Source organism: Mytilus edulis, chromosome 1, assembly GCF_963676685.1.
Source record: "Mytilus edulis chromosome 1, xbMytEdul2.2, whole genome shotgun sequence".
NCBI classification, from domain to species: Eukaryota; Metazoa; Mollusca; class Bivalvia; order Mytilida; family Mytilidae; genus Mytilus; species Mytilus edulis.
This window is the reverse complement of record NC_092344.1, coordinates 13,800,277-13,814,629: the sequence shown is the minus strand read 5'-3', so window position 1 is coordinate 13,814,629 and position 14,353 is coordinate 13,800,277. Positions and strand designations below refer to the sequence as shown.

Here is a 14,353-nt window from a genome sequence, read left to right as displayed (position 1 = left end):
AATTGCACGAATATTTGGCAAATTGAGTCCTCATAATTGTCTTTCAGCACTACTACATGTATCATTAGGGAAATGTGATTTAGTATAGATCTACAGAATAAATATTATTTCTTGTCTAAGATCAATGAAGATGCTTGATGAACGTTTATAGTGCAGGGATACAGGAGATCCCCTTTATCTGGTAAAGTCCCACATAATTGACGAGTTTTTTCTGGTGACAGACAAACTTGAAAGTGGTCTACTCTGTTACAGTTTCCGAATTCAATAAGGCTTAAATTAAAATATTGTTTGTTTGCCCTTTACCGACCGACCCTATAAATTTGTTCCGCCTGAAAATCTTTTATTTGTATTTTATTTACCAGCAAGATTTTATTTTATTTTTTCGTTCCTACCAGAAATTCTATAATTGTATTTCCCGCTCAAAATGTTTTTACCGGAATCCTCGGGTTTTATCTTCCCTGTATAAGGTTTTGTCCCCGTTTGGTATCACTTGAGTGTTTGACATGAACACTTGCAATTAGAGTTTCAAAGCATTTGTCTGAAATTGATTTGAAAGCTTTGAAATCATGATTTGTCTGATATGACGAATGTTACTCTGTGTGTATTAACTTGAAGAGCAGGGTTACTGTCATTCTAAAAAAGTTGGTCCAATACAAAATTATCAACGTGTGTAGATTTTGTATCCTATGTACTGTAGGGATGGCCTTCGGTGATCTGTAGATCAAGATGATTATGTTAACGATGCCTTCGATGAGCATTGATATATTATTTATATTTGACATGAACAAAAGGTCTGTAAAGTAGACAATATTTGGGAGTAAAAGATTTTCCATGCAGATCATTTATAAATGCGAGAGTTTTAAGTCTTGTAGCATTTTTATTGGAAACACAGGCACACACAAAAATTTAAACACTCTAGGGACTTTTTCTACTAGTAATGTATGTCTGCCCGTACATATTTTATCAGGATAAAGTTATCTCTAACAGAAAACCTTTAGGTCGAGGTAAGAGAACATGATGCGAGGTACAGAATATTAGAACAAGTTAAAACTGTTAAACATGTTAAAGTTCCAGGCATATAAATGTTGAAAACATGCCGCACAACCCTATATTTTGATATTTGAAAACAAAATAGTAGTGCATATGAATTAACTTCACATTCTACATGATAATCTTTTTTCAAAACTTCTTGAGACTATTATACTAATGGTCCCAGAAACTTTTTTTTTTTTTTTTTTTTTTTTACTTAGTAGTGATCATGAAAGCATACTTAAACAAAAGCAATACAAACAAAAAGGACACCATGCTGATTTTGTTTCTCTAAAATAAAATATTATACCTACCTGCCTACCCATAACAGAAAATATATCAAGCTAAGTTATTTTTTGAAAAAAGTAAAGTAAAAGATTTTACCTACCTACCTACCCTGTTTCAAAACATAGGGTCGGAAAAGGGCAAACAAACAATATTTTAATTTAGGCCTACATGTAACTGAATCAGTAACGAATTTGGTATATATGTTGTTCATATTGCATCTATACATTTGTATATTGCATTTAAACCTTATATTCCTTGGCAATTCCCATGTCAAACACTGTTTATTTTTCTAAATTTTGATTTGTCCTCCATTGAATTTTTATATTACAACATTTACAATCGATGTATAAGGGTGGACTAATTTTGGTAGATTATCAACATGATTGGAGATGTCAATACTTGCAATATTTTGATCTTGTTCAAATTTGTTTTGCATATATAACAATTATAGACTTGTGAAAGTCTTATTTGTTTTGTTATAAAAGGAGACAACCCATGATTTGAAAACGCAGTTTTATAATCTCCATGCAAGAGTCAAAAGCATAATAAGACTGATTTATACCTGAGCTGCTACTGAAAATAGAAGCAACTTACATCATTTGTACATTGTAGTCTTTTGGTTATGAATTTTTTAGAAGCACGCATACAATTTGCTCTTAATGTTAAAGGTTAAGTTAACTTAAATAAATTTGAAAGCCTTGAGCATACAGTTATTATTTCTACTGGCTCAATAATTTTTAAAGAATAGTAAAAAGCATCAACTTTATCCTTGTAACAAATAAGACATAATTATATATAATATGTACATGTAAACGTTATTTTCATATCATATTTAACAAATCTCATGGAAGGGACATATATATATATACTGATAATCACCTTTGCTTGCCTCCAGGTGATTTGTATTGTTTATTTTTGAAACACCTGTTAACTTGAAGATAAAAGGCAACTAAATGTACAACATGTACAACATTTACTACAATTTACATGTGCCTAGCTTCCTGCTGTTACATTGATTTTTACATGTTATCTAAAGCCTCATGATTAGTAGCCAAAGGCATTTTTTTTTTGGACAAATGGTAGCAGCTTGGTCAGTTGTCCTTCACAAACATTTCACTATATTTTCTTGTCTACTTAAAATATATTTAATTTTTATACGACCGCAAAATTTGAAAAATTTTTCGTCGTATATTGCTATCACGTTGGCGTTGTCCGAATACTTTTAGTTTTCGCACTCTAACTTTAGTAAAAGTGAATAGAAATCTATGAAATTTTAACACAAGGTTTATGACCACAGAAGGAAGGTTGGGATTGATTTTGGGAGTTTTGGTCCCAACATTTTAGGAATTGGGGGCCAAAAAGGGCCCAAATAAGCATTTTCTTGGTTTTCGCACTATAACTTTAGTTTAAGTTAATAGAAATCTATGAAATTTTGACACAAGGTTTATCACCACAAAAGAAAGGTTGGGATTGATTTTGGGAGTTTTGGTTCCAACAGTTTAGGAATTAGGGGCCAAAAAAGGGCCCAAATAAGCATTATTCTTGGTTTTCGCACAATAACTTTAGTTTAAGTAAATAGAAATCAATGAAATTTAAACACAATGTTTATGACCACAAAAGGAAGGTTGGTATTGATTTTGGGAGTTTAGGTCCCAACAGTTTAGGAATTAGGGGCCAAAAAGGGACCCAAATAAGCATTTTTCTTGGTTTTCGCACCATAACTTTAGTATAAGTGAATAGAAATCTATAAAATTAAAACACAAGGTTTATGACCATAAAAGGAAGGTTGGTATTGATTTTGGGAGTTTTGGTCCCAACGGAAAAAAAAATGGAGTTTCCAGTCGTGTCTGTGCATTTACGCATGAACTGTTCTACCTAAGCTTCCCAAATTTTAATATGTTGTTACTGATGACAAAATGGAGGTCAAGTTCAATAATGACGATTTTGACTTTAACCGTTCAGGAGTTATGGTTCTTGAAAGATTGAAAAATGGTGTTTCCAGTCGTGTCCATGCATTTACGCATGAACTGTTTTACCAAAGCTTCCCAAATTTTAATATGTTGTTACTGATGACAAAATAGAAGTCAAGTTCAATAATGACGATTTTGACTTTTACCGTTCAGGAGTTATGGTTCTTGAAAGATTGAAAAATGGTGTTTCCAGTCGTGTCCGTGCATTTTCTCATGAACCATTCAACCAAAGCTTTTGAAATTTTTATATGTTGTTACTGATGGCAAATTAGAGGTCAAGTTCAATAATGATGATTTTGACTTTTACCGTTCAGGAGTTGTGGTTCTTGAAAGATTGTGAAATGGCGTTTCCATTCACGTTGTTGCATTTACTCATGAACCATTCAATCTAAGCTTTTCAAATTTTAAGATGTTGATACTGATGACAAAATGGAGGTCAAATTTGATATTGACGATTTTCACTTTCACCATTCATCAGTAATGGTTCTTGTGATATTGCCAGGACACAAATAAATATTAATAAATCCGGTTTGCTGTCGTTGTGACAGCCTCTTGTTTATTATTGGCCCAGTTTTCAAGTTGGTCCAAATCGGGGTCCAAAATTAAACTTTGTTTGATTTCATCAAAAATTTAATAATTGGGGTTCTTTGATATGCCAAATCTAACTGCGTATGTAGATTCTTAATTTTTGGTCACATTTTAAAATTGGTCTACATTAAAGTCCAAAGGGTCCAAAATTAAACTAAGTTTGATTTTAACAAAAATTAAATTCTTGGGCCTCTTTGATATGCTGAATCTAAACATGTACTTAGATTTTTGATTATGGGCCCAGTTTTCAAGTTGGTCCATATCAGGATCCAAAATTATTATATTAAGTATTGTGCAATAGCAAGAAATTTTCAATTGCACAGTATTCAGCAATAGCAAGAAATCTTCAATTGCACAGTATTGTGCAATAGCAAGAAATCTTCAATTGCACAGTATTGTGCAATAGCAAATATTTTCAATTGCACAGTATTGCACAATAGAAAGAAATATCTAATTGCACAATATTGTGCAATAGCAAGAAATTCCAATTGGATTTCAATTGGAGTTATCTTTCTTTGTCCAGAATATTAGTTGAATCAACTTAAATCATTGTTTTATACAATATACAATGTATATTCACTTTTACTACCAACTGATAGATTAAAACAATCTTTACCATTCAGTAATAACAAGCACTTTTTTTACATTTTAATATTTTATGATGTATTTAAATGAGTAGTTATTGTTGCAAACTTCATTAGAAATTTGAATTGAGATCAGTTTTGAAATAAGGGAAAGGGGGATGTGAAAAAAAAATTGGGGGGTCAATTTTTTTCATTTTAGATTTCATAAATAAAAACAAAATTTATTCAAACATTTTTTTGAGAGGATTAACCCTTTCGCCGATGAGTCCCGGTTTACCGGGATTCACGCTTCAGACAGCTGACGACGAGTCCCGTTTTACCGGGATCGGAATACATCTTTTATATTTCCCGTTCAAAACAGTGCAAACATGAATTATCTTTCTTTGATGAATACCTGGATGAAAGTGTAAACATTGCGCTTCCGTTTGTTGAAAACCGTGTCAAAATCAGAGGAAATTTACGGAATAAACGAGAATTTGAAATGAGGGAACATTTTTTTTGAAAGAATATGGAAGAATTGAAGCCAAACTAGTATACTTTTTTGACATAAAATGTCGTTTTATGTACAAAACACTTGGAATGGACATCGTTCAGTGTGAGGAATTTGTACAGCCTCATAAAATTTTTCAAAATTTTGCCGTTTTGGGTTAAAAAATTACGATTTGGGGTCAAAGAGCAGAATTTTGAGAATTTCACCTATATAATGCCGAAAATTTGAAAATTTGAATATTTTATGAAGAAAAAATTATCAAAACATAAACAAAAACTGTGAACATGGTGTTAGTGAATGAAATAAATACACAAATAACTATAAACAAGTTTTTATTGACATTTATTATGAAGATCTCCCAATTGAGTAAAAGTAGCCAGGGAAGCCATCGTCTCAGAGTAGCTTCTGTCTGGGCAGCAATCGGTGAAAGGGTTAATATTCAACAGCATAGTCAGATAGTGAATTGCTCTAAGAGAAAACAAAAATTTTAAGTTCATTAGACCACATTCATTCTGTGTCAGAAACCTATGCTGTGTCAACTATTTAATCACAATCCAAATTTAGAGCTGAATCCAGCTTGAATGTTGTGTCCATACTTGCCCCAACCGTTCAGGGTTCAACCTCTGCGGTCGTATAAAGCTGCGCCCTGCGGAGCATCTGGTTTGAAATGATTTAATGAAACAAAAACCTGTATTATATCATCATACTCATGATCAATATATTTACATTTAAAAAATGTTTAATGACAAATATTGACCAATCCGAAATATCAGATATTTTAAACACAAACTTTATTTAAAATTTAAAACAATAAATGACCACTAAGAAAGTCACACACTCACATGTGTTTGTTTACACAATTAGAAATACATGCAATCTCAACTTTAATAAATGCATATATGTTTATGAATTTTGCACTGTACTAGCTATATACATGTATATATATATATATGTGATGAATTGTCATTTATGTGTAGACCTTCTAACTTTCCAGACTCTCCCAGAGGTGTAAACCTGACTTCTGAAATACTCAATTATACAAACCTACATGTATTAACTCAGAACAGATATTCATGGGAATTAAAATGGCACTTAAGCACACACATATATATTCATTTATACTAATTCAAAGTATAAGGTATAAATACATGTATGATATAAACATTTACAATGAAGTACAAATGTAACTGCAAGAGATTCATTTATTCCTCTTTCTTACAATGTCTTATAAAATTCCCAAAGTAGATTATAAGAAGTTTGCAAGAAATTGTTTTACGTCTGTCTCTCTATTGCAGTGATTTAACTGGCACTCATTGTTTTGCATCATGTTCACCATTTACCAAATAGTTTTCAAAATGACAAAAGTTTTTCAAATCTATTTTGTCACTTAAAGTTAAATTTGGAAAGAGTAAAAATATTTACGATAAGTCTTTTAAATTAGTTGGTACATGTATTAACAATTATTGCTACTGTCTAGTATGTTCAAAAAGCTTTGACTAATACATATAATCAGTCTTCACAATAAACTTTCAAATCTACAGGCCCCGGAATTTTAATTGTTGAAAATTTTAGTTGGACTCTGTTGGCCTGTAGGGATGATTTTTACTATACAGGCCCAACAGTAATTTTACAAACTTGGGCTACTGGGCCTGTGGTTCAACGTGAAGACTGTATAATGTTCCAAAACACGGATTCTGAAATAAAATTTTAGGATGTATTCAGTAAGGTCATACAGCTGGAAAGACTGGTAATGATGCAGGAAAAATTCTATTAGAAGCATTTAAGGTGGTATGGGTGTCTTCGCCATCTTGGATTGTAAAAAACAGAGAATCTAAGGTCCGTATTTTCTATTAAGTTAGCAAAATTTGATGCGGGAATGCAGATATTTAATGTGAATTTTCATTTATAAGAACCAATTTATAAGAACATAACTTATAAATATTAATATTGTTACAAGTGTTGATTTTTTTTGGTTGTTTTTAAATATTTTCAAATTGGCATTTTAAGGGGAGATAACTCTAAAACAGTGCATTTTCTGAAGGACTATACATGGAATTTTCCTATTTTGTCTTTTAGCCGGAAAAAACGTACGGTGACCCTATCTTTTCTTTTGATATTCTCAAAGCAATGTCTGAAAGCTATCTTTTTCTAAAGTATTTAACAATTCTATCATTTTGTTTAGTTTCTATTCACAAAATTGTGTTTTTTCCTGTATAATCCATACAAAATCTGTCATTTTGTCACAACTTGTAGCTTGAGAAAATGCACGGTGACCTGTCATTTTTATAATATTTTTGAACATGTATCAATAGATACTACATTTTGGCAAAGTATGAACAAATTCTATCATTTTTATTTTAGACTCCCATACCACCTTAATAGAATAATTCAATATTGTGTTTCAGACCAAAATACATGTATTTAAATTTCCTAAAATCACTTTTTTGATAAAAAATGGAAGTGATAGTAGAGGGACTATTCTTCATACTGTATGTAAATGCTTCCAATTTAATTCAGCTTTCGTTTGAGCATGAGGAGAACATGTTGAAAAGAGGAATAAGTTGATATGCTGGGTGTTATCAGAAATCTCAGTCCAATTGAGCTGAATATCTCTAAAACAAAGGGGGGATGATATTAAAAGGAAGGACACTATAATGATTAACGATGTATCTGTGTGTTGATCCAGTAAAACTGAACAGTAAAGATAAGAATGACATGGTTTCCTTCAATCCTATTGATATTTTTACTGTGGATTATAACATGCTAATATTGGTTATGTTCTGCAAGAGAGTTTTATGTTACTTTATCAATTAGGATTGGATACTTGTATTAGTTACCTTCTATGGGAGAATGTGATACTACACAATGTAATATTTCATTTCATTCTAATCTATAGTCAGATGGTCATATCAGAAGTAATACTGGCATTTATACAAAGTTCATTCCAATTTCTGTCTGTTTACATATTGATTTTTTCAAGAAATTTATCAGATAATTTTTTATTCAGCTTTTAGCTATGCAATATTCATGATTTATGAGTAATACTTTTGACATGTATGATCACGATAATATACATGAATTATGAAATATAATCTGTTTTATATTAGAATGACTTGGAATTAGTTTTAAAAAAAACTCCATTTATATCATTGCCTAGTGTTTTTAAAAACAGTATTTGGAATTTGGAACACACATGCATAGAAAAACTAATGTCCATTTAAAGATTGGACTGACTATGTTTTAAATAATGTACATGGAGTCATGGAGATGAAACTTTTTATAATTCAAATCAATAATTTTCAGTGTCAGTCATGAATTTACATGAATAAAATCAGGTTTTAAATATATACTGAATCTTAGATTTCCTACTAGTTAAAAGCTTTTAAGAAAACCATGTATAGATTTATTTTTAGGAAACATATGTATTCTTTAAAAGGAAATTACCATGTTTATAGAATATTTTATCATTAAGTTTGTTAAATAAGTGAAAGTTTGTTAAAATGCCTGTGGAGTTGACATTTACAGAAATGTAGTTAAAGATTACATCACCTTGCCTGAAGGTCCTTGTAACTAATTGTCCTCATGTTCGGTGCATTGTTGGTCTGGTTACCTATAAAGAATATTTTCCTTTAAATAATTTATCTAATAGTACAAAATCATGATTAATATATAGGGGCTAGTTTCTAAATCAGACTAATGTTAATGACCTTCAACATGTACACAATTTATAAAAACAGAACATATACATATATGCTTCAAAATATTACCAGCAATAGTGGAACATGCATGTATTGGAACCTAAATTTTCTGAATAAGCTCATTGACTCTCATTTATTATAGTTTTTTAAGGGGTAAAGATTTCATTCATGTAATCAAAACCCCACTTTGCTGGTTTGGTAGTGAACAATTTTACAGATTTTATCACAACTTTTGTGATATTAAAAAACAACATGGTCCATTGAGCACAACATTCTAAAGTATAGTTACTATTTGCAAGAAAACAAAACAATGTTACTCAGTTTCAAATTACATAATTGTGCATTGTGCAAGAATTTAGTGAAAATATTGATGATGTCATCGTTAAAGTTAAAACAGTTACACATTTTTGTGAGAAATTCTTTGCAAAAATAATTCAGATAAACAAAATCAGGCCCAATAAATAAAAAGCATGCATGTATCATGCACATTTAAATGAAAAGAATTCCTACACAAAGGTGTAAATAAGGTTATTGAGCTTGATATACATAAAGATTATTAGTCTGTAAAACTTCTGATACACCCTAATTTGATAGTCAATTTTATAGAGTTATGAAGAGTCATTAAGGTTTTATTGTTTTGATGTCCAAAGTTAACATATGTTTAAGAATTTAGTATAAAATTGAGAATGGAAATGGGGAATGTGTCAAAGAAACACCAAACCAACCATAGAACAGACAACAGCAGAAGGTCACCAAAGATGACATCCATTTTCACTGAACTAGTACAAAATTTTATTTAGGGGTCAGCTGAGGCCCACCTCTGGGTGCAGGATTTTCCAATTTCCTGCTGTGTTTTAAAAAGACCCATTAATGGCCATTGGCTGTTTTATGCTCTTTAGTTAGGTTGTTGTCCCCTTGATAAATTCCCAATTTTCATTATCAATTTAAATATATGACTTTAAATAAACTATATATGTGGAGGAAGGTATAACATCTATTCATGTTGTATTTTATCTACAAATAAAAAGTGTCATAATAAATTTTACCCATTTTCATATTAAAAGAGAAAAAGAACTCAGAAATGATAATTAAACTAAAAAATATTACACAAAGTAATAACTGAGTTACTCCATGGTATTGTTTATTGTAGGGAGATTACCATTTTGAATATACAGAATGTGATAGTAATGGTGGCAGATGGAGAGTCCAAGTACCAAAGAAACCAAACTCCTGTACGGGTGGAGCACCACATCCTGCTGTCAGGGGCAAAAGTTGTGGTAAGTTATTAATACTGAGTTAACATTGTAATAAACTCCTGTACTGATGGAGCACCACATCCTGCTGTCAGGGGCAAAAGTTGTGGTAAGTTATTAATACTGAGTTATACAGTCAGGGGACTTACTGAAATAGGTGATTTTTAAATCACTTATTTGAGTAGCAAAATGGTGGTTTTGTCACAAATTGGAATTTTGTATTTTTTTACAAATTTTAAACACATAGGTTTAAATAATATCTTTTAATTAGTAAAATTAAAAAAAAAAAACTTTTTGCTTCTTTTAAGTAGAAAGGTTTCTGCCTTTGATGCTATCATTTAGCTGAAAATTCTATTTTAGTTGAAAAACTGCTATAATAATGGCTTTACATAATGAACTGATACTTTCTTAAAAGATTTTTCCCAGCAGTGGGAGTATTTTTCCTGTGAAGTTCAAGGTTTCATCTTTCAGATTATGTAATAAAATTCTACTGTTCGCGATAAAAATCTCACTGTTCGGGGGTGTTGAAATTAGTAGGGATTATTAAAAGAATGATACTTAAAGAAGTGATTTTTGGGAAGGAAATTGAGGTCTGATACTTAAACAAGTGATTTTTATGTCATTATCCTAGATTCAGTACAAGGTCATCACCTGAAATGACCTGGTCATCCTAGACAACACAGATGTTGGTTCTGATAAGTTTAGAAACATAATTAGTCCCTGGATCATTAGTATTCTATATTTAAAGCTACAATAAAATTAATCACTTCTTCTAGTGATTAATTTGTACTACTTAAATAGGTGATTATTAAAGAAAGACAACTCTAACTTCTAACCTTTATGGAAATAATGTTACTTAAATCAGTGATTTAGAAAATCACTTATTTAAGTAAGTCCCCTGACTGTTATACATTGTAATAAACTCCTGTACTGATGGAGCACCACATCCTGCTGTCAGGGGCAAAAGTTGTGGTAAGTTATTAATACTGAGTTATACATTGTAATAAACTCCTGTACTGATGGAGCACCACATCCTGCTGTCAGGGGCAAAGTTGTGGTAAGTTATTAATACTGAGTAATTACAAACTCCTGTACTGTGGAGCACCACATCCTGCTGTCAGGGGTAAAAGTTGTGGTAAGTTATAGATACTGGGAAAAGTCTTGGATATACTTGTTTGAATGCATTAGATGAGTATCATTCCCCACTGATCTATACATGCATAACATGTAGCAAATCACCACTATGAGACTGAGTGTAAGTGAGTTATGCTTATTGTTATACTTCCTGCTAAAATGACATTTATTTTATTGGTTAATGATTGCACTCCCTAGGAGACATTCTTTTCAAACACATGGCTCAGAAGATAAAAACAATATTAAAATGTAACCCTCTCTGAATTTTGGTTACTAGCAGTTGAAAATAACCCATTGGCCATTGGCAAGAACTAATCTACAACAAAAAATCTTTCTCTTATCATGACTATAGTGTAACATCATGAACATAGTTTCTGGGGGAAAGTGGTAACAGCAAAAGCACTAGAATATCTGTACTGCATTGTAATAATTAAGTCATTATCAACATGATCAATATATGTCAAATTATGGTTTTGACCCTGATTTCAAAATTCACCTTTATACATGGAATAATTGTGATCTAGACATTGTGTCCTTGAGGCAAATTCTTGTTAGATTACTATTCTCTTGTTTCAGAAATACCAACCAAAAAGGGGAATATGAGTTTCCTTTTTGAAATTTTTATAAATTTTTGCAGGAAAAATGATGATTAATGCCATGCCAGTTTGTACTATCCTATGTCTGGCATGAGAACTATGTGTACAAATGGTGTAATATAGTTTGAAAATGAAATATTGTAAATGAAAAATTAGGATTGATAAATGAAGCAGTGAAAACAAAGTATATTGAATTGTAGATTATGTATGTTTCTTGTAGATTTTACATGTGATAAAGGGCAGTATTTAGATATATCAGGAGACCAGGAATGTAAACATTGTCAATCTGGTACATTCTCACTTGGTGATGGCATCAGATTTGAAAATTGGGAGAAAATTCCAGAAGGATTTACATCTACAGCAGAGTCATTCAGATTCCGCCATTTTGAAATGGGAGAGGGAGAGGATGAGGACACGGTGAACTGCTCAAGGTTAATAACTTTATCGAATCATTCTATTTGAGTATGCCTTTGAAGCCTATAAAGAATCGCATGACAATATTAGATATATACATGACAATTTATAAGGAAAAAATTGTCTTTTTATAACAGTAATATTGATTGGAGTTAAAACAATAATTTCCTTATCAATCAAAATCTGTTATATATAACTAATAACTCAGTACATAGTGGTATATAATCTTGATATGTAAATTTATTATATTAAATAAACTCACATAGAACATAGTACAATATCGGCATCAGTTTTGGCAAAAAAGGAAATAATGTACAAACAGTTTGAACTCACATCTTAAATATGCATAATGATTAGGTTTTGAATATCTCTCAGGCACATCCCAACAGAGTATCTGTACTACATTGTTTATTTAAGTCATTATCAACAAGTACTGTTGATAATTTAGTATATACATGTATTTAATTGAATATTTTTGTAGTAGTTATATAATCACTTTTACAGCAATGCATTTACTGCCAAAGGAAGTTATCTATCTGTAACGCCAGGTGATTGCAATGCTCAGTTGACATACTCTGTAAATCTAGTCAAGACAGGCTCAGTTCTGTTTGAGTTTCAATATCCTGAGGAATCAGAAGGGTCTGCTTTGTTCCATTTTACAGTAAGTTTATAAAGTGTGTTTAGAAAAAATAAGAATATTAGATATATATTCAGTAATAATTACCTTAGTTTTTTAAGGAAATTATATTCATGATACATGATATATAAATAAATCTTTCTGTTATTATTTTATGAACTAAAAATGCAATTATTTAATTTGTATTAAATAAATAAAAAACACCATTCCACATAACACTACACAAGAAATCTAACAACTTAAACTCCACTGAAAACTGAGGATGAACTTTGATTCTCCCACATGAAGTATGCAGTTTCTGCTTTGAAATCTGCTTCACAAGTAGTGGCCACAACAAAAACAAATTCTGTTTAAGTCAGTTTGATAGGTACTATTTGTAAAAGATCAATGATATTTTCTAGAAAGTTGCATAATTATCAGTACATACAAATGTATCAGTTTGAAGACTAATTCGAGGACCTGCCCCTCAGATCATGGTCCAATGACTTTCAATTAATTACCAATTTTCAATGTTAGGTTTTCTGCTTAAGTTAGCCTGAAATGTGTATTGCAATATGAATAAGCAAAATCATTAAACAATTTCAGCTGCCACATTCTTATTTGTAAGCAGTATGAAATTTAGTAAGATAATTAAAACAGCAGAAGTCAATCACATGACATGACTCAAAGTTTGCTTTTAGCAATTTATTCATCTTTTCCATGTTATTGAAAATATTTGTTTGATTGTGTGTACTTTTGGTTGACAATTTTCACTCACCAAACCTTTTTATAATGATTGCCAGGAAAAGGCATATCATCCACTCTTGGAACAGCTTTTTTACACTTAAAATTCTGTTGCATTTAAAAATCTGTATGAATTAATTGCTTCTTTTTTTAGATTCAAAACGACCAATGTGAATCTGATTTAGATCATTCACACAAGAATCAGTGGCCATCAAAAACTAAAAGTGGAGCTTGGGGACACATTGGTGTAAGTAACAGCAAAAAAGTTTATTAACCTGATTTTTGAAATAAAAATTGGTAAGTGGTTTTGGGATGTATGCCAGCCGGCAGCTGTCAAACTGTGTCCATTTATTAACATGAACAGCTTTGAACATTAATTAAAAGGGTATAATGTTTTTTTACCTGTCTGTCAGTCCTGTTCTTGTCAATCCAACTCCTCTGAATCCATGCAATAGAATTTCATGAAACTTTGGTGATTAAATGGACATGCCATATAGCTATGCATACATTAGGCGAAACAGTTTGATATATATTGCAGCAAAAAGGGATTGTGCATTAGAAGCTAACACACACTTCTTTAAAGTCACATGACTTTTCGTTTTTAGTTAAAAATTAGAAGTCATCTCTGCTTTTGCTTATAAGTATTAATAACTTTGGTATTACAGTAGATTTGACAAGTATTATAGACTCAGGATTGCCTTGATTTAATCTACTTTTATTTCTTTTTTAACAGACCAAATTGGAGAAAGGCTTAAATGTATTGAAATGGAGAGTAGTGGGTATAGGTTCAGACAGAAGTAAAAAAACAGTTGCACCTGTACTGATTAGAAAAATTGAAGTTACAGGTAAACTAACATGATGTAGGAGACCAGGAAATAGAATTAAGTTATTGTCTGGTTATCCATTTGTCCGTCTGAGCATGTGTCATTTGTAGGTGAGTCAATATACT

The 14,353-nt window shown here is 31.2% G+C and overlaps 1 protein-coding gene across 6 annotated transcripts in view; it reads left to right on the top strand.

Moving 5' to 3' along the window:
* Positions 1 to 14,353, top strand: part of LOC139524541 (endosome/lysosome-associated apoptosis and autophagy regulator family member 2-like) — a 48,848-nt gene that overhangs the window by 593 nt on the left and 33,902 nt on the right. For 5 of the 6 annotated variants that reach the window (XM_071319399.1, XM_071319421.1, XM_071319414.1 and 2 more), the window contains exons 2-6: positions 9,798 to 9,924; positions 11,851 to 12,061; positions 12,549 to 12,705; positions 13,559 to 13,651; positions 14,138 to 14,249. In XM_071319399.1, the coding sequence (XP_071175500.1) occupies positions 9,798 to 9,924; positions 11,851 to 12,061; positions 12,549 to 12,705; positions 13,559 to 13,651; positions 14,138 to 14,249 (700 nt within the window). Of the gene's footprint in view, positions 1 to 9,797; positions 9,925 to 10,856; positions 10,873 to 11,850; positions 12,062 to 12,548; positions 12,706 to 13,558; positions 13,652 to 14,137; positions 14,250 to 14,353 lie in introns of those variants that run through there. The other variant, XM_071319427.1, reaches the window with a different exon arrangement.